Source organism: Calypte anna, chromosome 10 (genome assembly GCF_003957555.1).
Source record: "Calypte anna isolate BGI_N300 chromosome 10, bCalAnn1_v1.p, whole genome shotgun sequence".
NCBI classification, from domain to species: Eukaryota; Metazoa; Chordata; class Aves; order Apodiformes; family Trochilidae; genus Calypte; species Calypte anna.
In genome coordinates this window covers 4,882,505-4,907,597 of record NC_044256.1, presented here as the reverse complement: position 1 = coordinate 4,907,597, position 25,093 = coordinate 4,882,505, and the positions used below count along the sequence as shown (strand labels likewise).

The 25,093-nt window shown below is 35.1% G+C and overlaps 1 protein-coding gene across 3 annotated transcripts in view; it reads left to right on the top strand.

The window, feature by feature from the left end:
- The window catches only part of ADAM10 (ADAM metallopeptidase domain 10), a 45,553-nt gene extending 21,517 nt beyond the window's left edge, over positions 1-24,036 (top strand). The window contains exons 3-16 of one of the 3 annotated variants that reach the window (XM_030456947.1): positions 457-575; positions 2,405-2,563; positions 8,938-9,041; positions 10,126-10,275; positions 11,188-11,280; positions 11,875-12,058; positions 14,164-14,327; positions 15,713-15,896; positions 16,811-16,961; positions 18,578-18,761; positions 19,938-20,046; positions 20,339-20,559; positions 21,240-21,366; positions 21,786-24,036. In XM_030456947.1, coding sequence (XP_030312807.1) covers positions 457-575; positions 2,405-2,563; positions 8,938-9,041; positions 10,126-10,275; positions 11,188-11,280; positions 11,875-12,058; positions 14,164-14,327; positions 15,713-15,896; positions 16,811-16,961; positions 18,578-18,761; positions 19,938-20,046; positions 20,339-20,559; positions 21,240-21,366; positions 21,786-21,880 — 2,044 coding nt within the window. In that variant the 3' untranslated portion in view covers positions 21,881-24,036. The remainder of the gene's footprint in view (positions 1-456; positions 576-2,404; positions 2,564-8,937; positions 9,042-10,125; positions 10,276-11,187; positions 11,281-11,874; positions 12,059-14,163; positions 14,328-15,712; positions 15,897-16,810; positions 16,962-18,577; positions 18,762-19,937; positions 20,047-20,338; positions 20,560-21,239; positions 21,367-21,785) is intronic. The other 2 variants (XM_030456949.1, XM_030456950.1) reach the window with 2 other exon arrangements.
- The last annotated feature ends 1,057 nt before the right edge of the window (positions 24,037-25,093 follow it).

Below are 25,093 nucleotides of genomic sequence, written 5' to 3'. Positions count from 1 at the left end.
ATTTTTTGAGTTTCACAATAATTAGATCACCTACATTCATTTACATTAAATGTTGACAATAAAAGTAAAATGGGCTGATAGTTGTTCTTATCTCTTCAAGGTGCTGTGTGATAAAATAGTTGGTTTTTCCATTAAGTAACACCTGTGTCTTCTGGAGGAGTGGGAATGAGTATATAGGCTAACTCATCATTTTAGATCTATACATTCAAGTCTAACCATATTTTCTGTCTTAAATCATGTAATTTTAGGAACTTGTGTGTAAAGCGTCTAAATAATCTTGCTTAAGAAAATCCTTCTAGGCTGTGGTTTAATTCTTGTACAGTGTAAACATTTTCTATAGATAAATTTTACAGGGTCTGCAAGTTGTTTGCACGAAAATATTTAAATATAGGAGTATTTGCTTAGTGTTCTTGTAATTGTAGCCTAAAGCCAATTTGCCATCTTGTTTTACTCCAGACACTTCAACCTTCGAATGAAGAGAGATACATCTCTTTTTAGTGATGACTTTAAAGTAGAAATATCAAACCAAGTAATAGATTATGATACCTCCCATATTTACACTGGACAAATTTATGGTAAGTACAATGCTTTAAAATGGATTGAAGTGCACTTCTTTTCAAGAGAAGTTGAAGTTTCTTTGAATAGTATACACAGAAAATTAATATATTTATGAGTAGGTTATTTTCATTATTAAATTTCAGTAGTGCATCTAAATGCATTTAAACTCCATCTGCTTTTGTACTCGCATAACAATCACATTTAACAAATGAATATTTTACCTAACAATTTTCATATCCATACAACTTGAAGTTCAGCTCTGTTTATGGATATGGTCTTCATAGAAGCCTGATGTATTTAAAAAATTGGAAAAAGCTGTCTACATTAAAGTCAGGTAGTGCTCTTATTTTACAAGAATTAAAGGAATATAGAGCTACCATCATGAGGGGTAATATACAGGATTTCAGTAAGTGCAACATATAAAATTGATTAAAAAGGAAGGAGAAATAAGGAATTAAAAGCAGATGAAAAACAGAAGGATTAAGATTTACTCCATCCCTCTTTGTACATTCTGTTTGGTCCTGAAAGGCATCTAACTGCTTCCTGAAGATCTGTGTTAGTAGTGTCCGTAATTATGAAGTGACTGTTTCGAACTGTGAAATGTATATATACTTAGCACTCCATATGTATGCATCAAGGCAGATCAGGTTAGCAGTTGGCTTAAGTCAGTCATAGGGCCTTTAAGGTGTGAGGTGTCTTTTGTTGCATTTTTTTCTTATTTTGTGGAATTATTTCAGAAAAGGTTTTGGTTCTTATTGCTGAAGGGCGGCATTAAGGAATCCACATGAATCTGCTACATTTTCTTTCAATCCTCTATTATCTTATTTAACCCAACTTTGTACTTGTCATAAATATAATGAAAAAAGAGTTAAATAAACCATTTTGCTGTTTGTTGTTGATTTCCATTCAGCTCAAGAGTCTTCCTTTTGAGTACTCTGAAATTTTCAGATACATGGCTTATAAGTTTAGGATATTAATGTGTGTTCTGATACCAATGTCTTAATGTTCTACGAAGCCTATTTCTACTTCTTCATGTTCTCTCAAGAGTTGTATGGCAAATCTTCAAGTTGATTTTTCCAAATTTCAGTATTGTGTATGAACTTTATAAAATTCTTGATAATTCTTAGTCAGAAATTAGTACTGGTTAATGATAAGAATGAGTACAGTTCTGCTGGTTTGATAGTGTGAATCTGAACCCTCCTCATGGAGAAGTATATGAACACTTTTTTAGTAATCTTTCATCCATTTTATCTAAAAAACTTGCTATTAATGATTGTAGCTTCAATTGGTAAAACTTTTGATAGTTGTACTTTTCCAAATTGCCACTGTTTCAAATACAGATTCACTTCATCTCACATTTAAACCTTGCTACAGTTTGAAGAGGTTTGTGCTTGAAGAGAAAAATGGATATCATGAATATATGGGAAATCTTTCTTCAAAAGCTTTTAAAGTTTATAGTTGTGTGAACAGATCTGTAAAGGCAGGACTTAGATATAGGATTATGTACTGTATATGTGACAGCTTAAATGTGGATTTGAGTTCTTCTTTTGCATCTTATTAGGATGCTATCAAACTTGGTAACTATGATTTTGGGATAATTTTGTCTTACTATTTCATAATCTTAGTCTTAAGGTCAGAGACAAACTTTATGCAAGAATGTCTTACTGCTGTTATCCAAAATTTTATTGCTGTATAATTCATAGAGGTTTTTAACAGTTGGCAACTGATGGACAATCTGGATAATTATGCAAGTATCATGCTTCAGCATTGCCTGTTTGAAGTTTGCACAGGACTGAAGGCTTTTAGAAAGGTATAAAAAAACCTAATGCACTTTTTCCCATAACAGGTGAGCAGGGAAGTCTTACCCATGGGTCTGTTATTGATGGAAAATTTGAAGGATTCATCCAAACCCACAGTGGGACCTTTTATATTGAGCCAGCAGAGAGATATATTAAGGACAAAACTCTACCTTTCCACTCTGTCATTTATCATGAAGATGATATCAGTGAGTACTTCCATTTTCTCTTATAGATAACATTTTTTTAATTAAATTTCCCAAACTGTAAGCCATTTGTAAGCATCAAACAAGACTTGAGCTCGTGTATGACACTGTGAATCATGCTGTCCTGAAGTGATTCATTTACACTTAGGGTGTGAAAGAAATTTATGGCAAGCCAAAGTGAGTCTTGTTCTGCTATTCTAAGAAATCCTTAGTAGTCAGATTCAAGTCTATAAGCAGTGTGTTTTCTATACAATGGGTACATGCTTCTTTTGTAAAATGCATTCCTAGTATGCTCTGTACTGATTGTTCTTTCCTGTGATACACAAAATAAAAAGTGAATTAAAGTTCAGGTTGCTAAGCTGTTACCTACATCTACTGAAGATGGTACTTGTGAGAAATAAAAGCTTTCTGATCATGCATAGCTCACAGATGCCTTGAGAGAGCTCTTCAGGAGATGTGGTAGCACCCAGTGTGTCCAGTTTTACAGTAGCTGATGGAATTATACTGGGAATACTATTTGAATTTGAAGAGTATAGCCACAGAAGTCTGGCTTTAGTTGTACATGTCCAGAAGGGTGAGAAAGTACTGTGGAATACTTTTTACATCTTCACAACTGATGCATCAGAGTTCTGCACTATACCTGCTTTTTAAGTATAAACAGCATTCAGCTGTAATAAAAATCAGATTTTTTTTGATGCTTTAACAACTTTATGCTGAAACCCAAAAAGCTGCAAGAAAGTTTGAATGCCAACTTTTGATCCTTCCAAGTAGATGCTGGCAGAAAGTCACCTCTTGGTTAATGAACTTAAGTTGTCTTTTGCAAGGTAACTTTTATATATGACTTCAAATATGTTTAAATAAATTGGAACTGTGTCTTCATTTAAAAACATCTCCCATCAGACCACTGTGCAAATCCTTGAATCTGAATCTCATTTAGGATTTGTGTCTTGGATTAGGTTACTAGAAATAATTTGAATCACTTACACGATGATAAATGTATAAATAATTTTCAAAGTAAATCATTTTCAAAATAATGTAACTAGACAGTATTGTGAAATGTCAAAAATAGGAAGAAGTATCAGGAAAACCTGTGATTTGGCTTTATATAGTTTTCTCTGTGATGTGAGCCAGTGAAAAACACAGGGTTATTGCATAATACTCTCTCTAGTTTCTTCTTTTGCATGACTGAGGTAAAGAGAAATTACCTTTCTCTGCTAAAAGCTCAGGAAATTTTGTTTACTTTTTCTAATTGAATAAAGTTTCTGGAATACAGCTGTATTTTACATTGGGGAAGTATGTTTACTGTCTTGGAGTGTGTTAAAAATTACTGTGAGCTAGCAGATGTGTGTGTCCTTCCCGTTTCCCCATTCTGTAAATGATTACTATCCTAAAATCAATTAGAAACAGTAATTTTGAAGAGCTTCAGAATGAATGTAGTTAATTTCATGTACACTAGGAGCTACACCTGTTTTCTCACTGACTTAAATCTATCTTTTCTGGCACTTGCAAGACCCTTGTTTAGGAATAAAGTAACTTTATAGGATAGTGTTACATCTACTGCTTTTGATTCTAAAGGAAATGTTCCAGCATGTGTTCAACTTCCAGCTGTACAGAGCCTTGCAGGTGAAAGTCCAAGAAGGCAATTTTTTACCTTCCCAGCTGCTGTTGGAGTATTACAGGGGTTATTGCTGTAAGAGAACAGTAGTGAAGTTTAAAAAAAAAATAATAAAATACAAAAGCCTTGTGGGAAACCATGAGATGTCTTCTTTAACAATATTTCACACATATTTTTAAGTTCTTTGGCATGTTTTATAAGTCTCACTGAACAATTCAATTCATTGCTTGATAGTGGAATACTGGACTACCACTGACATAGCACTTTCTGCAAATAAGTCACTGTCTACTTTACAAAGGATTTTATTAAGCCCATTATAGAAAAGAGGGGGAGGAAGAAAGTAAAGGGACAATAAATTGATTTGCTCAGTTTCCAAGGGGTGAGACAGGCAGGAAGATTCTCATGTCCTAGTTCCTTACGCTGTAAATAGTGGGTGACTAAAAATACTTCCTTCACTGTTTTCAACTAATGACAGAAATAGAACTGAACTTTAAAGAATCAAATAATTTGGTTTTATGAAAGTTGGTATTGGTGTTTTGTAGAAGTGGTCACTGTTGGAGAAGTAAAGGGATCACTTGAGAGCTGGAAGAAAGTTAATGAACAAATCTGTTCACATTCAAGGTCTTATTAAAATGAATGGGAGCAGGATATGTTGTTTTCTTATTTATTAAGCTAACAGTATGTCTTGAACCTAGTTCATCAAAGCCATCAGTTAGAAACAAACTCAGATTATTAGAGTGGATTGTCTAAATGTATTCCAGAGAGCCACGTTAAAGCAGCAATATGTGCAATATGGCTTCCAAATCACCGAGTGAGTGAACATTGCTGCTTGCTCAGCAGGGTTGAAAATAGCCCATCCTGGAGCTAAGTCTAAGCAGCACTGCTTGCATAAATGTGCCACTCCTGGCAGTGTGGAGTCTGATGTGTATGCATTCTGATTGTATAGTTCAACTTTTTCCATCGGTATCTGAGATGCCTTCAAGATTTCTGTAGTTTGAAATGTCTGAAGTGTACAACTGTGCCTCTCTGAATAGTGCTTTTGAGGCTAAAAGTTTTTTGCCTTTCATGACAGCTATTTTTGCATGGAACTGCAGCTCCAAAGACAGCCCCAACAACAACTAAAAAGATAAATTTTACAGCAGCTTTAAAAAAATAAAAACAAGCATGCAGATTTGTTGTTACTTCTCTAATCTAAAGTGAATTCTTGTGAAATAAAATCAAACCACTAGTATCATACACAGGAAACAAGCAACAAAATACTCATGTTTCTAACTCAGGAGAGACTGGGGTAGAAGTTGCCTTTATTTTGAGGTATTTTTGGTCGCCCATGCTTCAGCCTTTTGTAACAATATGCTTTTTAATGCTTTTTCACAATCACAATGCAACATGTGATTAGCATGTCAATGAGTTCTTATTCAGTAGTCAAACAAAAGATTTTTTTGTAAATTGGGATTATATTGTCAACTTTATAAGGCAGCTTTTGTCTGGTACAGTGCATGTGGTGACTAGAGGAAGGCAGCTTTCTATTCATAACTCAAAACACAAGTTGAATGATTTTAGTTTCCAAACCACTCTTTATGAAACTGTTTTATATTTTAGTGGTGCAAAGATACAAATTGCTACTTTCATTAGAGTATTTAGGAAACATCTCTTTAAGGATTAGGATTTAATTGGAACTATATTTACTTCATTTAAATCATGCATACTTCAAATGGATTCCTGATATCTGCTGTAAAATACAAAATTGGTATTTATTAATATTGACAGTCTACAAGAAAATCCTGTTCAGTTCTTCAGTAAAATGAACATGGTCATTTAATCATCCTTATAGTCTTGGTAGAACTGTGCAACTGAGAACAGAAGGTACAATATTTCATAATCTTGCAAAGCTCCATCTGGAAAATTAACTGACTGTTGCAAACCATGCGTTCATTATTACTGAGAACTTTGTTTCTTTTTTTTAATGTTGTGGTTGTCAATTTAATAATGAAGGTCCACTTAGCAGTTGTCATGGGAGCACAGTGTAACAGATTGCTTAGAATGAAATCTGCACTAAGGTTTTTTCGTATCTGCCTAAATTTGAATTTTGCTCTGACACTAATTCATTTGCTAGCATTGAGCAAATCTCTGTGGCTGTCAAAGACCTGAATTTTCATCATTTTTATGGGGGTTTGATGTTATATCCCTGCCCCAGACTACTAAATCCAGTATCCATTAAGTAGTTAACCTAAATCTGTAACATCATAATTCACTGACAGATTGAAGAAGAAAAATCATGTGGTCAGGAATTTCTTTGTAGTTGGTAGTGCCTTTTTCAAAAGAAAAATAATTCTTATTTTGAGCATCTGTAATCATATATATCATTAATAAAATCCACAACTGCCACCTAGTTAGAATAAGATATTGTTATCAGAAAGTATGCAATGACGAGGTATTTTTTTAGGATTTTTGTTTTGTTTTACTGTGATTACTGCTATTCCTGTTTACTGATTTTTAACATTCTGTCAGAGTGTGCAAAAATTGAAAACTGAAAAGGGGAAACTGGAAAATGGGAGGAAAGAAAAATAAAGTATTTGTTTTCCCTGAGAATTATATCTAGCTGGAGAACTGATCCTGTAATTAAACTCTTTTATAGATCTGATGGAAAGTAGGCTCCTACTTTTTCTTCAGCTCTGCATCCGCATTCAGTAATCATTTCATGGTAAAGGTCTGTGCTTTCTCTTGCTCAGGTCACAGGGCTGTGGTGTAGGGTTAGGCCAAGAAGCTCTTGATCCTGAAGAGTTGCCAAAAGGCTGTACCTCTCCAGGCTTTTGAAAGCATCACAGCAACATGACCAGACTTCCGTGATGTGGGTCAAAATTGTCCAAGTCATCTGACATCATGTGTACTTCTTGCTTAGCTCCAGCAATGGAACTGCTGCAGGGGATGGTGGGAATAGAGGGCTCAAAGATGAAGAGGGAACATGGTTTGGGGGTAAATCTTTTCTCAAAAGAAAGCTTTGTATGCAGCTTTCTCTGTAAGCTAGACGTGGCTCCAGAGTGATCTATTCAGTATCAGCTGACTCCAGTGTTGAGCAGGGTGGATTCAAATCTGACCATGGGGAATTTGTTGCTTTGAACATAGGCAAAACCTTGGCAATCGCTGTTACAGATTGTTCCATGTTCAGTTCCTTCTGATTGTAACTATCGTGCCTTTAAAGTGATTCTTACTAGGTGTTTACTTTTGGAATGAAAAATATGTTTGAATTGCAGTGTTAAAAATGTATTTGGAGATTTCCTGGCCTCTTTTGGAAAGAAGATACAGAGGAAAGACTACTTATTTTGTGTAATGCACTGAGAGCGTTTATTTCTGATACTGTTCTGTCAATTGTCTTAGTGCCACAGAGCATGAATAGAAGTGTGGTGATAGCAGAAAATAGCATTTTGTGCTGGTGCAGAATATGTTGGGCAGTCGTATTTCCAGTTAATATATGTGGATTCCTGCAGTTGCCACCTGCAGGAGTTGCGTTGAAGTTGTGGTGGTTTCACGGGGATGACGGATGCTGCTGGTGAGGCAGTGTTGTCCATTTCTCCCTCCCTTGTGTAATGAGCTTCTGTCACAAAGTGATCAGTGTTGTGAAATCAGGCAGTGATAATTTTAGTTAGATTAAATATAATAGTTAATTTTTAATACTGTGGTGGGAGGAAAAAAGGTAGCAGAGATAGAGGGGGAAACAATCATATCTATAATCCTTTGCTCTTAACTCCAGTCTAGTGATAGTGAACAGGATCCCAGAAAGTACAGATGACCTCAACAGTGAGTGCTTTTCATTTAATATTGCTTATAGTAAAGCCAGTGTTCCACTACACTGCTAATCAGACTGGGAGAGGTGGCATACAGTAAGAGCATTTTCTTTTCTTTCTCAATTATTCTGGCACTGTGCTAGAGGTAACTGTATGGGGAGGAATGTGGTGAGACAGCACTTGAAAAATGGTATTTGTGTGGCGTTAAGAATTGAAATGTGGGAAGCTAACATTCAGAAAACCACTACGGAAACTTATAAGATTCTAATAGCAGCAATTCATCAACATTTCTGTAAAATAGTGAAAGGAAAATATCAGTTCGTTCAGATATCTAGAGTTTCTTTAAATCTGAGTACTGCACACTTACTTCAGTTACCTCTCAAAAAGTTATTTTTAATATAAAGAAGCAGCCCTGTTATAATCCAAACAAATTACCTTCCACACAGTATCAAGATTTTGCTCATAAATCGTATTGGCAAACAGCAGTCAAAACAGAGTAGGTGTCAAGTTGACCAAGGAAGAAATAATTTTGTTGTATGTTGGAGCAGCAGGTTTCTTAGTTTTAGTTTACCAAGTAGAATTTAAAAAAGCTTTTTCTTACCCAAGCAGTCTTTAGTATCGTTGATCCCTAGTAATTTTCAATTGTGAGAATTTTTTAAAGGCTGCTTTTAGTTCAAACTAACAGATATGGATGTGTAAATACTGGTTCTCATTCTTGTTTTAGATGCTGCTCATCATATTCTCTCTAGCTATCTATAAGTAAACAATATTAAGAAGCAATTGTCAGTTTTGTGTTGTTTGTAAACTAAGAATGGAATAGTCTAATGGGAAAATCAGTTGTTTAAAGCTTGAATATTTAAAATGCTTCCCTGGAATCACATGAGCAGTATTGGACACAAAGTACATTGCAGTGATACAACCACATTATTTTGCACTTGTGCTTGGAATTTGAAAACTGGGTCTGGCCTTCCTCTTTTTAGAATATCCCCATAAGTATGGACCGCAAGGAGGTTGTGCAGATCACTCAGTGTTTGAAAGAATGCAGAAGTACCAGATGACTGGTATAGAAGAACCAACAACAGAGGTACAACACAGACTAATTAATTATGTTGATCATAAATTAGTGTAGAAACTTCCTATTTCTTGTATGTTGTCTCTTAGTTTTGATCAATCACCATCCCTCCACATTGTGAGTGGAAGGATCTCACCAGCAATACTGAAATAGTGAAGGGGTTACAGCATGCTACAGATTGCCTATTAAAGGAGGTAAGCAGTCTATGGAAGGGACTTGTGCACCTATTTTAGAGTCCTGAAGTTATTTTGCCGTTTGGCATGAAATTGGATATTTTTTTCAGCACTTTACAACAATAGATCACTGAGTTTCTCTTAGTGTCAACTGTATTCTAAGTTTTTCAAGTTTCAAGTTTTCAAGCATAATTTTGGGGTGTCAGATAGGTAAATGCCAACAAAACTATGCAACGTGGCTTGTTAAATAGCATCAGAACCTCTTTCTTTACATTGTGATTCCAGAAATTATCACCAGTATTACACAGCTTGGTGCTGGTAAGCATATCAGGCTTTCCCAAAAATTTAGTTGCCAAACTCCATGGAGAGAATAGGCCATCAACCACTGAACAACATAAGGCAAATGTGTTTGCAGATACTGCCCTGACTTAGGAGCATTATTTTAACTACTTATTTTGTGTGCTAGTTGTTCCATGCTGAGGTGCTTAGGTATTTCTGTTGGTGAGATAGCTGACTAAGGTTATTACATTGCCAAACAGCCTGTGTTAGGGAAGGTGCATTTAAGTCTCACAGTGCTGGTTTTTTTCCATTCTACAAACTTTTTGATCATCTTAAAAAAGGATTACAAAAAAGAAAAAATGAAGGGATGAATAAAAAATCCGGTTCACACTGACTGCCTTTTGTAATATAAAATTAAATGCACAGAAATGTTTGACTGAAATATCATTAAAAATAGCAAACTTGAGAACTGGCCATAGCATACTTAGTTTAATTAAAGTTTCATGAAACACTGAGTTAAAGAGCAAGAATGAAAATCTGTTTGCATTAGTGGAGTATGTTTAGGAAAATCTGTTGTTATTTTTAAGTAATTCTAGTGCAACATGTAGGTCTAGAAAATTAATATATTTCCTGTATATATGTAGAAACCTGTTGAAGAGCCCAAGAACAATGGTCCACAGGTTTTAAGAAAAAAGCGTGCCACTCAGGCTGAAAAAAATACCTGTCAGCTGTATATTCAGACTGATCATCTGTTCTACAAGCATTATGGAACAAGGGAAGCTGTAATTGCACAGGTATTCCCAATCTCTCTGGTTTAAACAATCTGCTTTTACTTTATTTATGTACTTTTGATAAATATAAGGTAATTTAGTTGTCTGTCTTATTGCTTGTTTACTTCTACATGTCTTGTGTTATTTATTTCAGTGATCTTATTGAAACAGCTTTTTTAAAATTGCCCTGAGTTGATGCTGTGTATCTCTGACAAAAGTCCTGGGCACTTGTGCTTCCCATAGTTACTGCTGCAGCTGTGGTTTGCTTAGCACTGCTAAGCAAAACTTGCACTCTGATTTTTTTCTCAGTTCTTACTCAGAAAAGTAGCACTTCCTGTAGAGTGCTGTTCTGTTGACAGCCTGCCAAGCCTCTGTATGAGCCCTTGCATAGCCTCCCTGTTGAAATTGTAGTTCAAAACACTGTGAGCTAATGACACTGGGAACTTTTCCCATAGTGTTGCACATAAGCAGTTCAATATACGTAACAGTTTCCAGACCTCTGAAGTCACCTTCAAAACCAGATTTTTAGTGAGTTAGCATTACTTTGTGCTCTTGGAAAAGATAAATTACCAATTTTCTGTTACCAGAAATAAAAGAATAATTCTGTAACAGTTTTTCAGAAGAAGTAATGTAGTGCTTTGAAAACATTTTAGTGATATCAAATGAGTATCACAAATGCATATCTGAATGGTGGACTTAAAAAAGAAAAAAGGAAAGAAAGCAGCAAAATACTTTGCTGTTACCTGGCATGGTGGCAATGCAGGTACTAGTTTATACAGTGATTTATTTCCATTATTTCTCATCAACATTTGATGAAGAATTCATGTTAGAGTTCATATGGCACAGTATCTTGTATGTAAAAGTATAGACCTTGCAGTTGTTGCTAGAGCATTATGCACAGATCATTGAATTGCAGATACTTTGATTTTTTGACAGATATCCAGCCATGTTAAAGCAATTGACACAATTTACCAGTCAACAGATTTCTCAGGAATTCGTAACATCAGCTTCATGGTGAAACGAATAAGAGTAAGTTGTGTTGGAAATGCTTTCAGCTTCACTCATACTGCTTGGAGGCTTTTTCAGAAGTCCTCTGTTGTTGAGTGTTGTTCTCTTGTAATTATTTATTGTGTATGAATTTTGTAACACGTCTTTGTAGTAAATGGTTCTATAAAACACTTATCTAGTTGGTGTTCGAGTTCACTGTCAAAAAGCCTGCTACTTCTCTTATTAAGCCGTAGTCAATTTTTATAGGAATCAACTCCTTATGTTTCAGCAAAGTTGTGGCAAGCAGACTGTAGTGCTCTAAAAGAACTTTAACACTAAATAGATAGTGACTAAAGAAGTTGAAAGCTTCTTCTGAAAGTGGTGATTAAAGAAGATAAACTTTTGGTTACTGATGGAGAGGAAAAAGAAACAGAAGTTGGGATTTACGACAGACATGCAGTTCTTTCTTTACTACAGAACTTGTTGAAGTTGTAATTTGTTAAGACCTTTATATCTTTAGCAGTAGCTTTAACTGTTCAACATAACAAGGCCTTGACAACAGTAGATCTCTTAGCTGGTTTTGCAAGCCAAGTGAAAATGAATCATGTCTTACAGTGTGTTTCAATTTGCTTTTAGATTAATACAACTGTAGATGAGAAGGACTCTTCCAATCCCTTCAGATTTCCTAACATTGGTGTGGAAAAATTTCTGGAACTGAACTCAGAGCAGAATCATGATGATTATTGCTTGGCCTATGTGTTTACAGACCGTGATTTTGATGATGGAGTCCTTGGTCTGGCTTGGGTTGGAGCACCTTCAGGTAATTATAGCCAAACCTGTAATGCTATAAGATAGTGTTGTAAGTAGGTGCAAAGAAGTAAGGTAGAAACTGTTTCATTTAAACTGTAAGCAAAATATACAAAAATCTCATAACCAGCTTTTTACAATTTTGGCTTTTTCTTCTAGGTTTGCTTGTTTCTTTTCTGTTTGGGATTTTGTTTGTTTGGTTTTGTTTGTTTGTTTAAATGTAAACAGTATCTCTTGTTGCTTCAATTAGTCTTACTGTATTACTGATGAGAAAGATATAAGCAATAAGGAGCAGCTTATTTCTTTCCTTGGACAAAGGTGGTATTTTTTGTATAGCTTTACCTATGACAGGTATGAGTGACCAGTAAGGTTTCTGCTATATATAAACAGAGCTTACAACTATGCAGTTTGAATTTTCCAGTAGAACTACAGTGCTACAGAATCCTTAGGTAGTGTTGGAAGCAATAATTTTTTCTTTTTCAAATAAAGTAACATCAGTGATCTCTTGTTCTGGAAGATACTGTTGTGTCTCCCGTTCTCGAACAGCTTCTTGTTAGTTTCAATCTAGCTGTGAGTTTTAGTCTGAAGTATGTGTAAGTATGAAGTTTGTCCTGGATGTATCAGCTTTATAGGATAAGTTATTTTTATAAAATGGTTATTGGAAGGTTGTTAGTCTGTAATAGTAGACTATTAGTTGTTAGACTTTAATAGTCTAAACTCTTTAATAGTAGCTCAGCACAAATTCCAAGTTGTGGAAACTTTCATGTAGATCAAATGCAGAAATTCAGAAGGAATGCTCTTCCCTTGTTTATTTCCTCGAGTGATTTTGACCAGCAGGTCCTATGAGACTTTACAGCAGACAATATTTTAATGATAATATTACCAAGAGCTTTAACAGATTTCAAGTAATCATGGAAAAAGCATTAAACCATTCTTGAGATGTAGCTGTACATTATAACCTTACTTTGTTTCCTGCTGTACTTTCCTTTGAAGAATATGTTGGCTATAGAGTACTGGAGCTATGTTGTGGTGTCACAGTCCCTCAGACTTTGACTTTAGGAGATTAAAATGCTCAAATAAGTGTTACTGGAGTATTCAGAGGGGCAACAGTTCAGTGAATCCCTGAGTCTAGTAAGTAGGTAAGAGGGGTCTGTGGAGGGTAGCTTTAGTTACTGTGGAAGAACCATAGGCCACTGGCACATTATTTTTCCTATGTAAGTAAGAAACAGAGTCTGTGATGACTGTACAGATGTATACACTGAGCAAGCACAGGATGAATTGGAATGTGCATTCCATAAAAGCTGCTTCCAAGACTAAATTTAATTGAGAAAAATTAGGTTGCTTTGAGATTTTCATCTTAGCATGCACACTGACAAAGATGAAGTGGGATATTTCACCAAAATTAAATTTTACTTCAGAAAGCAAGGAAACTTCTTTTGAGTGTTTTTTAGGCACCATGTATGTTAGCAGTAGGATAGCTGCGTTTTAGAATATTGATAGTGCCTCAGTACAAACTCAAGTTATAGAAAGGTTTGGGGAAATTAAAGTCACAATTTTGAGACTCTTCCAAGTGGTTGGTGCACTTGATTGTTGACCTGCTAAAATCAGGTCTGATTAACTCACACATCAAGAGCATTTTCAGCTTTAGTGGGTACAGTGGAAAAATTAGTCACTTTAGCTATATATCTTTGTCATCATTTATAGATATGAAAGGGGATCTCCTGTAATTTTACTTGTTGTTTTTTTTTTAAATGAAATCCTAATGTGATGTAGATTGAGACTACCTGTATTGGACATTGCACCCTGATAGTCTTGTACTACAGGTATGGTGGAATCAGGGCTTGTCTGTGCCCTGATTGAAAGTGAAAGCCCAAAATAGCTCTTATTAATAGCTATTCTAAAACAGCTAACTTTTTGTCTGAATGAATCCATTCAGTGCTGAGAGTGTTAGTGGAGATAAATCTAATGACCTTTCAAAGTTCAGTTAATATTAATTACACACTAGAAATCTTAGTCTGTAGCATCCACTGAGGAAGCAAAATGTTTCTTATTCTAAATGTCACAAGAAAAGTGACACAGTGCTTCTTAAATGACTGATGGACATTTGTCTAAATGCAGGGAGCTCCGGTGGAATATGTGAGAAGAGCAAACTGTATTCAGATGGTAAGAAGAAGTCTTTGAACACTGGAATCATCACTGTGCAGAACTATGGCTCCCATGTTCCTCCCAAGGTTTCTCACATCACTTTTGCTCATGAGGTTGGGCATAACTTTGGTTCACCTGTGAGTATTACCATTGATCTGTTAACTCAGTTTTCAGCCATTTTAGAGCTTGTGATTTGTGAACGGAGTTTTCTTATAAAAATGCATGTGATATGCGTGTGCATTGTGTTCAAAGGAAAAACAGACTGCTGAACTGAGCCACTTCTATGAGTACTTGACAGCACTGGTTATTATAATTCTCTAAAATCTTCCATGTTTTTTTTTACTGAAGACTAGGGTAACACACAACTTTTTTTATCCTAGAGAGGAGGAAGAATCAGTGCAAAATTGATTAAGATGACACTGTTCAGCAAGTGAAGATAGAACTGGCTCATTTTTGTGTTCAATTATGCATTCTTACAAGTTTAGCTAAGAAAATTGTGTAGAGGATTAAGATGCTGAGAGGAATATTTTCTCCCAGACATTCAGGGACATGATTTGTTTGTAGCAAGTTGAAAGCACAAGGCTTTTGGTTTTGCTGGACATGAAAACAAAGTTTTCTGATTTGGGTTTATTTTTTATTTCTAAATGTAAGGCTTTCTACTATTTCAAGTAAAATTAAATAAATGTGACATGAATTACAAGTTCTTCCAAAACAATTGTTCACATATGAAATCTTTTTTCTTGTGCTTTGAGAAGATCCCCAGTACTACTGCTCTGAGTGTAACTCACAAATGTAACTGAAAATACAAGCACATGAAACTGAAAACTTAGTCCTACTGAGTGAAACATCTTTTGGATCATCCTGGATGATGATTCTTTTATTTTTATTCTAAAATGAGTGCATCAAAGCAGGACTGAAGAAGTTCCCCTTACACTTAACATCTCAGTATGTTGCCAGTTTGCTGATCACTCATGGCAACCTGCAAGGCATGTCATTCATCATGCTGGATATTGTACAGATCTCATCAGTGGCTAACAGAAGGAGACTTCTATTCTGAGCATCTCTTTGTACCTTCCTCAAAACAAACAAAAACAATGGACTACTGTTTCACTTAACTCCTGCAGTTATTCCACAGAATGCTTATTACTCTTTTGTGATTCTAAAGTTACTCTGTTTTAGAAGATGGTGTCTTTTTTTAATAAGTACTTATTCCAAGATATGCACTTGGAGTATACATCACCAAGAATGCACAGAAGCTAAAATTTAAGAAATTAGATTCTTGCTGCCATTGCCTGGAAAAAGAACAACAAAACAAGAAAAAAACCCCAAACCTTTGTTTTCTGGTTACTTTTTGTATTCCAGTAAACCTTAGCTTATAAGATGGTGGTTTGTTTTTATTAACTTTTTATTGTCACTGTGTTAATGTTACCAAATCCGGTTATATTTGCACATGTATAAAACAATGCCAAGAAATTAGAGAAGCTGTCTTGATAGAAATAGTTTCAAAATGTTTGTTTTGCAGCATGATTCTGGAATGGAGTGCACTCCAGGAGAGTCCAAGAATTTGGGACAGAAAGAAAATGGCAATTATATAATGTATGCAAGAGCTACATCCGGGGACAAACTTAACAACAACAAATTCTCTATCTGTAGCATTCGAAATATCAGCCAAGTTCTTGAGAAAAAGAGAAATAATTGTTTTGTTGGTATGTATTTTGTCATCCTGAAATGATGGATCACTCTGTTTAGTTAGAAATTTATTTTATTCATTTCCATTTTACAACTTTATTTTACTTCTTAGTTTTGGTTTTTTTTTTTTTAGTTTACTGAAAGATTCTGTAAGTAAAGAACTGAATTTGAGATCTGTAGCACTGTATCAGGTTCTAGGTTCCCCAGTGCAGGAAAGACACGGGTGCACTGGAGTGAGTCCAGCAAAGCTCCACAAAGATTATTAATGGAGTGTCTGACATCAGAGGAGAGGCTGTAAGAGCTGGGACTGTTCAGTCTGGAGAAGAGAAGGCTGGGGGGAACAGGAAGGTGGACTCTTAACATCTGTCTTTACTCCCTCCCAGGATGCATTTATGAAGAAAACAAGGCTTTTTTTCAGTCATGGGTAGTGAAAAGAGTTAAGCATAGGTTAAAATAGAGAAAACTCTTATTAAGATATTTTTTTAAAAGTAAGGATTTTGCAGGAATTTTCTTCCTAGAGTCTGTGATGTGTGAGCTCTTACATTTTGTGAGAATGTGCAGCAAGTAGGTTTGGGTTTTGGAATAATAGTAGTAGTAGTAGTAATTTATCCCAATTTATCCCTGTCTGGTGGCTGGTCTTTGATTCTGTTAAAGGATAAAGAATACAAGAAAGGATGCTGCTCCATTTGAGAAAGAAGATGACCTCTTATCAATGTTGAGTTCCTGTCCACACAAGAAACTCCCACTTTTTTCAGTAGCCTCTTACTCAGAGGCTGATCAAATAATGCACAATGACTTTGAGCCCTAATGTGAAGTGTCTCTTGATCATTCAGTTTCAGTGAGAATTAACTGGATGCTGTTGCTAGTCAATGCCAACTTTTATAAGTCTATTTGCATATTCTTTATCCATAAATATATTGATGTTTTTCAGAGTCGGGTCAACCCATCTGTGGCAATGGACTGGTTGAGCAAGGAGAACAGTGTGATTGTGGGTACAGTGACCAGTGTAAAGATGAATGCTGTTATGATGCAAACCAACCAGAAGATAAAAAATGCAAGTTAAGACCAGGCAAACAATGCAGGTATTGTGAATATCTGTTACAGTGATTTGGGGAGTTTATTGGTAGCTATAATTGGTATTTTAGAATCTGAATCTGCTTACCTGTATTATTCTTAAATATTTGGTTTGTCTAAAATGCTTTATAGAGTGAATGGGAAGTTCATAAGCACAATTAAGCTATGCATTTCTTGGAGGTAATTTTAGCTTGCTTTCCCTTAGAGGTCTTTTCTCTAGCATGTTCCAGCATAATATGGCACTGGGTTGTATCATTGCTGACATTATTACAATACTCAGTGCAGAAAAGTACGTGTTGAAAAAAGTATGTGTTGTGCAGAAGTTTTACCAAAAAATGTGATTCAGGAAAAAACAACCAGGGTGCTGTTTTTAGAAAAGGTACAGGAAAGTATTAATTGCCCAAAGGATAATGGAGGATATTATGAAACTGGATCCTGTCCTAGTGCCACTTGTACAGCATTACCTAACTGGAAAATGACTGAAGGATAAAGCTGGCTGATTATTTTATTTTAAAAGGCTTTAAAAATCTTAAGACTTACAGAGAAGTAAGTTGCCTTCTATCATTTAATTCTACAACTTCAGTAAATGGTAAATTTTTACCTCATCTGAAAACTTAAGTGGATTTTTTCACATGGAAGGAGTGAGCTTTTGTTCTTCTCTAGAGACAGAAGTAAATCTAATGTCTGGTTAAACTCTTAGCCAAAGATTAAAGAGAAAATTACTGCTCTTTACAAGTCTAAACTATCTCAGCTTTCTAATACAGCACACCCAATTTTGTTCTAATTAAACTTTTCCTACTGTTAAAGTGGATTTGACAGTGTAGACATGGCAGAAGGACCATCTTCTGTGAATTCATAGTTGCACTAATTTTTGCATGTCTTCCCACCCTCCCCTTATGTTTTATAACCTTCACTCTCCTGCTGTTTGTAATGGCAGGTGTACAAAAACTCAGCTTTAGAAAGAGAAATTAATTTTTCCTGCTGTTTCCTGCAGATATCTTGGTGTGATCTACTGGTGTATCTAGCACAAGGGGGCTCAGATACTTTGATGTTTGTTGTGGAAAGGAGCCCAAGTATTTTTGGGAAACTAGTGAAGCTGTTTGGCTTCAAATCTTACCTTCCCCCAGAATTTATTTGTATGCTGACTGTGATTTCTAATGTAGGATCTGACCTGTCTTCTCTGTTTACTTAAACAATGTAAGGCTCTGGAAAGTAGGGGATAAAACCCCAACACATTATTAATGTTAATTGGGGACAGATCTTGACTTATTTATTATTGAATGTGATACTCAGTACCCCCTGAATTAAATTTTTCAGCTTCCTAATGGAGTGTTTTATAGATAAAAATTTGGAAATGCTATTATTTTCTATATACTTAATTTAAAATGTGCTTGTATTGTTTTTCTAATATAATGCAGATAGTCTAGTTGGTTATTAAAATGCCCAAGGAATCTATAATGAGGGTGTAGCCTTTTGTCACCTTAAGGGACAGAAAAAATTATTTTCAGTTCACATTTTACTTGGCACAAATCAGAAATATGATGAGTGTTTCAGTAGGTTTCAGGAGTAATAGGTTTTGTGGAACTGTTCTTACTTTTCATCCATGTTTTCTCTTTATTTCTAGCCCAAGTCAAGGCCCCTGCTGTACTGCCCAGTGCAGTTTCAAACTGGAGACTGATAAGTGTCGAAATGATTCTGACTGTGCAGAAGAAGGAATGTGCAATGGTTTCAGTGCTCTCTGTCCAGCATCTGAGCCTAAAAAGAACTTCACAGAGTGCAACAGGAACACACAAGTTTGCATAAAAGGGGTATGTTTTTTATAGCTATATGCAATTGCAGGTCTTTTTTGCAAGGCACTGTATTATGAAGTGATAATTTTTCCACACTTAGAAGAGTGTAAAATTAATTTCTCTTTCAATAAAAGTGTTTGATCTATTGGTTTCAACCAAAATAACTGTGAAGGTAACTGTATGTTAGGAAGCAGGTAACAAATACCAAGCTGGCTTTATTATTTGAGAGAGTTCTGTTTAAAGTTTTTTTGTAAAAATCGAGGATATTAGTGTTTTACTTCTGAGTTCCATCTTTTAATTTTTCTTTAGTCTTGGTCAAGTAATTTTGTTGCCTTAGAAAATTAGATCTGCTACAAATACCCGTTCAATTTGCTTTAATGAAAATATACAGCTCCTCCCCCATGTGAATGTAACACAGATGTTCAAGCACATAGAATTACTGTGAACTGCCACAAGTTGCCTGTGTTAGAGTCCAATGCAGTTGCTATGAAATATCTATGGGAAGTCTCTTATTAATTGGTCTGTGTTCACTTGGAAGCAGAAAGAAGCAAAAGTCATCACTTCATAAAGCTCTAGCTTGTGTTGCTAAGTCTTTTTTTCACAGTCCAGGTTTTCAATCAAATTATATTGCTTCTAATAGTTCTTCAACTAATACAGAGCCATCTTAAAGAAAGAGGAATTGTCTCTGTCTAGTTACTTGGTTTTGAAGCAAGATTACATATACACGGAGTTATGCTGTTATTTGAAGAGTCCTTCTGTAGTGGAATTAAATACTAAATCTATCCTGCCGTTTATTTTTATTGTTATTTTCTGAGAGAAAATATTTCTGAAGACATGCTAGTGATTTATTTTCCTCACCATGGTTTTCAGTTATCCTTTTTCAGTGTGAATTGCAGTACCGTGAGTGTTTTGTGGGGTACTCTGAGGCCCTAAAAGAAGATAGGGTTAAAAAATAAAATAGCATGAATCATCTCTAAAAAAAAATTTCAAACAAGCCTAAACAATACAATGGATTTACAAATAATTTTTATTATTTTATAAACTTCAGAAGTAATTCAGGCTATTATTTTTATTGATAAACTTCTTTAGACATAAAATTATGCTTTCAGCTGTTACAAATTAATATACTTGCTAATTTCAGTGTTCTTAAAAGTGAAATTGATTTTTCTATTCTCATGCTTTTGTCTTAAACAGCAATGTGCTGGTTCTATCTGTGAGAAGCATAGCTTGGAGGAGTGCACATGTGCTAGTTCAGATGGCAAGGATGACAGAGAATTGTGTCACGTCTGCTGCATGAGGAAAAGTAAGATTTGTCTGAACTGGAAACTTAAGTATAGCTGAGGTGTCTGAGGAATCTTCTCACAGTGTTTATATTTTGGTTGTTAACCTGAGAGCATACTGCTATTTTGCTCATACTTAATTTCAGATAAATGCTGCTTTGTATTTTCTAGAAAACAATATATTTTCTGTTTTTACAGATTAATAGAAACTTAAATGTTCAAAAGCATTTTGAGCAACTGAACGCCAAGGTGTTCATGCATATATGTTTTAATACAATAACTGTTTGATTAATCCAGTTTGTTTTACCTTTTCAGTGGACCCATCTACTTGTGCAAGTACAGGCTCTATCCAATGGGAGAAACACTTCAATCGTACAACTGTTACTTTGCAACCTGGATCTCCTTGTAATGATTTCAAAGGCTACTGTGATGTGTTCATGAGGTGTCGGCTGGTAGATGCTGATGGCCCTCTAGCTAGGTTAAAGAAAGCAATTTTTAATCCAGAGCTATATGAAAATATTGCAGAATGGATTGTGGTAAGTATTCTGTTATCTTTCTCATCTAATAAAATTTTCTTGTTAACAGCGTTCACAGTTGGTGTTGCTGTATATACACAGCAGCATTCTTCAGAGTCTTGTCAGTCCTTGTTTTGCTGGTTTTTCTACAAGCATCTTGAGTGTAGCAAAAGAGGTTTGCTAGATTGAAGGGAATCAAAACAAATTATAAATACACCTTTACTCACTCTACTGTCTGTTTTGTTGTTAATGTTAACATTTTTAATTTAGTGAGTTTTTCCATTTTAAGACTTCATATTTGAATGCTTCAGTTTCTTTTAAGGAACAAAATATTGATCTCTGGCATTTCTTATTTTTATTGCACTAGTTGATGCTTTATCTTAATAGACTGGGAGGACAGGTACAATGAAACACCATTGAAGAGCTGCACAGGCACTTTTGTGTAAGCTGCTTATAGTGTTAGGCTTATACAGCTCTGATGTAGTGTATCTCCTATGAAACAGTCAACATGAGGTGTTTGAGGTTCTTTTGTGTAGGAACTTTGGGGTTGTTGTGGTTTTTTTTTAAATGTTTTTGTCTTCTAAGTGGTGTTTCAGAACAGCTTTTTGATGACCTTTAAAAGGTAAAAAAAAGCCATAGTCAGTGACCCCTGATTCTTGTGCTTGTGTGTGAGCCCCTAAAAATAATTTTTATGTTTTTAGGCTTATTGGTGGGCAGTGTTGCTTATGGGAATTGCCTTGATCATGTTAATGGCTGGTTTCATTAAGATATGCAGTGTTCATACTCCAAGCAGTAATCCAAAGTTGCCTCCTCATAAACCACTTCCAGGTGAGTACACTGGGTAATTAAATTTCAGATGTTGCAACCTGCAGTTTTAACTACAAATGGGGTTCATGCCTATGAAACAATTCATCAAAATGCAACTCTTGTCTTTATTTTCCTGTAACATAATATGCGTATCAAAAGGAAGCTTTGAAGAACTTCTTCTAAAGCAGGGTTCCTTTTGTTTCCTATTCCATGCTACATTTGGTAAGAATCAGCTCGTTAAGGAATTACAGCTGACTTAATAAAATGTATTCTGTAAATACTCCGTGCACTTCATAATCCATTTAAAACCTTGCAGGTCACAATCTGAAGCCTTTCTAAAACACAGTTGTATTTAATTTGCATGATGAGGGCAGTTTTTCTGGAAATAATTTCTTTCTTTAAAAATTATTTTTATTAATATGTATCTTTCTTTGAAATAGGCACTTTAAAAAGGAGGAGACCACCACAAACTGCTCAGCCACCACAGCGGCAAAGGCCCCGAGAGAGTTATCAGATGGGACATATGAGACGTTGACTTCAGCTTTTTGCCTTGGTTCTTCCTAGTGCCTACAATGGGAAAACTCACTCCAAAGAAAACCTAAAAAGTCATTGTCCCCAGTCTAACTCAAAATTTGAAGAGGAAAATAAAAAAGAATGAAATGCCCTCAAAACAAGTGGAAATGGTTAATTTTTAGTGAGCAAATCTGCCAACTCAAAAAGAAGAAAAGATTTTTTTTTTCTTGCGTATTTTTAATTTAGTGGCACAAAATCCTAGAGTACCAGGATTCTTTCCCCTTCTGTGCTCTTCATTGCTGCATTTTCTTCACTCGCAGGCAAATATGGCTGTAGTAAAGCTTTTACTCAAGAATTGAAAAAAAATTTCTATTTTTCAACTGCCAGCTAAGGCTAGGAAGCTAGACCACCTCAGCATTGGAGACATTACTTGTCAATGTATATACATTGTTATATGCAGACATGTATTTCTATCGTACACCCGTACTTGTGTGCAATTGTAAACAAGAGAATTGCAATATGGATGTTTCTTTGTATTATAAAACTTTTCCGCTATTAATGAAGAAATTACTGTTTAATTGACATACTCAGGATAACAGAGGATGATGGTGTGTAATGGTCAAGGATCCTGTGATGCTTTACACAGCAGTTTTGAATCAAATCAAACTTTTTTTGTCATAATCAAAGTTGCTTCAAGCACTCATTTCATCTTTATCCAGCAGCTGCTAAGACATAGCATACAAGATTGAATGGTCTTTTAGAGATAAAACAAGTGTTCTGCAAACTTTGCAAATGCCAGAATGTTTCAAAAATGTTTTATATGTGTCTGATTTCCTGTGGCTCAGCATTAATATTTTTAATTTGTCTGATTATTCAGTTAAATAATGAATAGTTAGATGAAATATTTCCATGCTTTATTAGAAAATTCTGCCTGTTGTTCAACTTGTTTTTAAAATTGCAACCAGTTTATTTGGGCTGTTCATATATTCTTACAGTATGATAATTAAGCTTGTGTTCTGAGGGATGTGGAAAGAAAAAAGCTGTAGGTTTTTTTAATTCTTTTTAATTTATGAAATATTTTGATAACCTTTCAACAAGATACTGTTCAATGATAACCACTAAAGTGATTTGCCCAGCTACTGTGGCAGAGTTAAAATTGTAGTTAGGACTACCAATTTTCCCACATTTTATAACAGTAGTGAAGTTCAACAGCACAATGTCCCATTCCAAAGTTTTTATTATGAATGTAAATAATTGGCATTTTTGAAAGAGGAAACAAAAGGTGCTTACTGCTATGCAGGAGATGAAAGGGGGCATTACAAAATGTTTAAGCTTGTGATGTATTTATTTCTTGTTTTCCAAAAGCACCGAGCTAATTAGAGATGCAAATGGCTATAATTTTCCTGGCTTTGCTTAGGAGAAAATTTACTAAGGGTTGGACAGGCTTCCTTTGTATTTGTTTTTGTTTGTTTGTTTTTTTAAGAGTATAAGGTTTACACAATCATTCTCATAATGTGACGCAAGCCAGCAAGGCCAAAAATGTTACAGAATATAATGGGATCTCTTCCTTGTAAACTTGTACAGTATGTGGTATCTTTTTCAAAATACAGCTTTTTGTACATGGTTTAGAGACAAATTTTGTACATGAAACCCCAACTCCAATAGACTATATAAATAATTCTAAAGGATCTTAACTAGTTAGAAGTGTATGTAGTTGCTTTTAAGTCATTTTAAATACATTTGTTTTAAGACTGTGCAAAGGTTGGAAGTGGGTTTGCCTTTCTAAAATGGTGACTTTTATTCAGCAAGAGTTCTTAGTAACTTCTTGAGTGTGGTAGACTTTGGAACATGTAAATTTTTTGCCTGTAATGTTATCCTGTGGTAGGATTTTGGCAGACAAATGCTGCCTTATTTTATTTTGAGTCTAAGTTAAATGTTTTCTGAAAACAGAAATCTGCACTGAACTCACCACTGCAAGTCAAGATGTGGTAAAACTGAAAGCAAGTTCAAGACAATGATACGGAATACTACTGTCAATTTCATGTCCACTGTGTTTTATACAGTATCTTTTTTGTTCACTTTGGAAATTTTTACTAAAATGCAAAAAATAAAGTATTGTGCAAAGATATGTAAGGTTTTTTGAAACTTGAAATGCATTAATAAATAGACTTGATGAAATCATCTTCTGAAGATCCATTTACTTTTTGAACCCTGAAAGCAAAGAGGAATACACAGATTCTACTTAATTTTTGCCTTTTGCTGGAAGGGGCTGTCATGCCAAAATGGAGTTCTGCTATCTTTATGCTTTCAAAGTGCACCTCCCAATTCTAACAGTTAAATGTAAATGTTTTGGTGTAACCTCTTTAAGGGAAGGCCCTGAAATTACCTTTAAATTTCTTGTATGATGACAGGAATAAAGCTTTTTCTCTTTTTTATATTCAAAATGGAAACTAGTCACTATTGGTGGGATATTCAAGCATGGCACCATAGATTACTGAATGATACCTTCTGATATAAATGCATTTTTGAATGTACAGCTGATGGATCAGACCTTCAGCATATCTGCTTTTTGCAAGGTGTTTTAAAGTTGCTAAATTCATGTTGGTTTTCACGTGTGCTGCATAGTTAAGTGATAAGACTGGTTTAAAAAGCCAGGTCCTGCCAGTTCTTGTGTTCTTAGGGCTGTTTGCTGAGAAAGGCCTTCTTAGCCAGCTGTTTCCCTAACTGAGCAGCATATGCTTTGAGGTAATCAGAGCACAATCAAAGTTCCTTCCTTGCAGTACATTTTTTTTCTTTTGTATTTTTTTTTTTCCCATGACACTTTTTTTTCTTTTTCTTTTTTTTGCTTTTAATGGAAGTGCTTCCACTTGTAGTGAAACAGCCCTCTCAGGGCAAACAGTATTAAAAAGGGATCAGTTAGAGCACAGTCCTTCTTCAAATCAGCACCACAGGCACCCAGTAGATTTGGTGGTGGTTGAGTTTAAATATCTACCTAAGGAATGCAAACCAGAGGGGTAGAAATAATGCCTAAGCATCTAAAATGCAAATTTTAAAAGGTGTTCAGGGGAGAAGTGCTACATAAATAGCTGTAATTTTTTAAACTAATATTTGACCTAATAATCCTTAGCTGTAGCTCTTCATTTATTAATCTTCTATTTCCTGATGTTTTAAGGCATTGAATGTACGCATTCCCCTCTGGTGCAGATACATGTAGAGTCAGAATGGTGTCGATTTG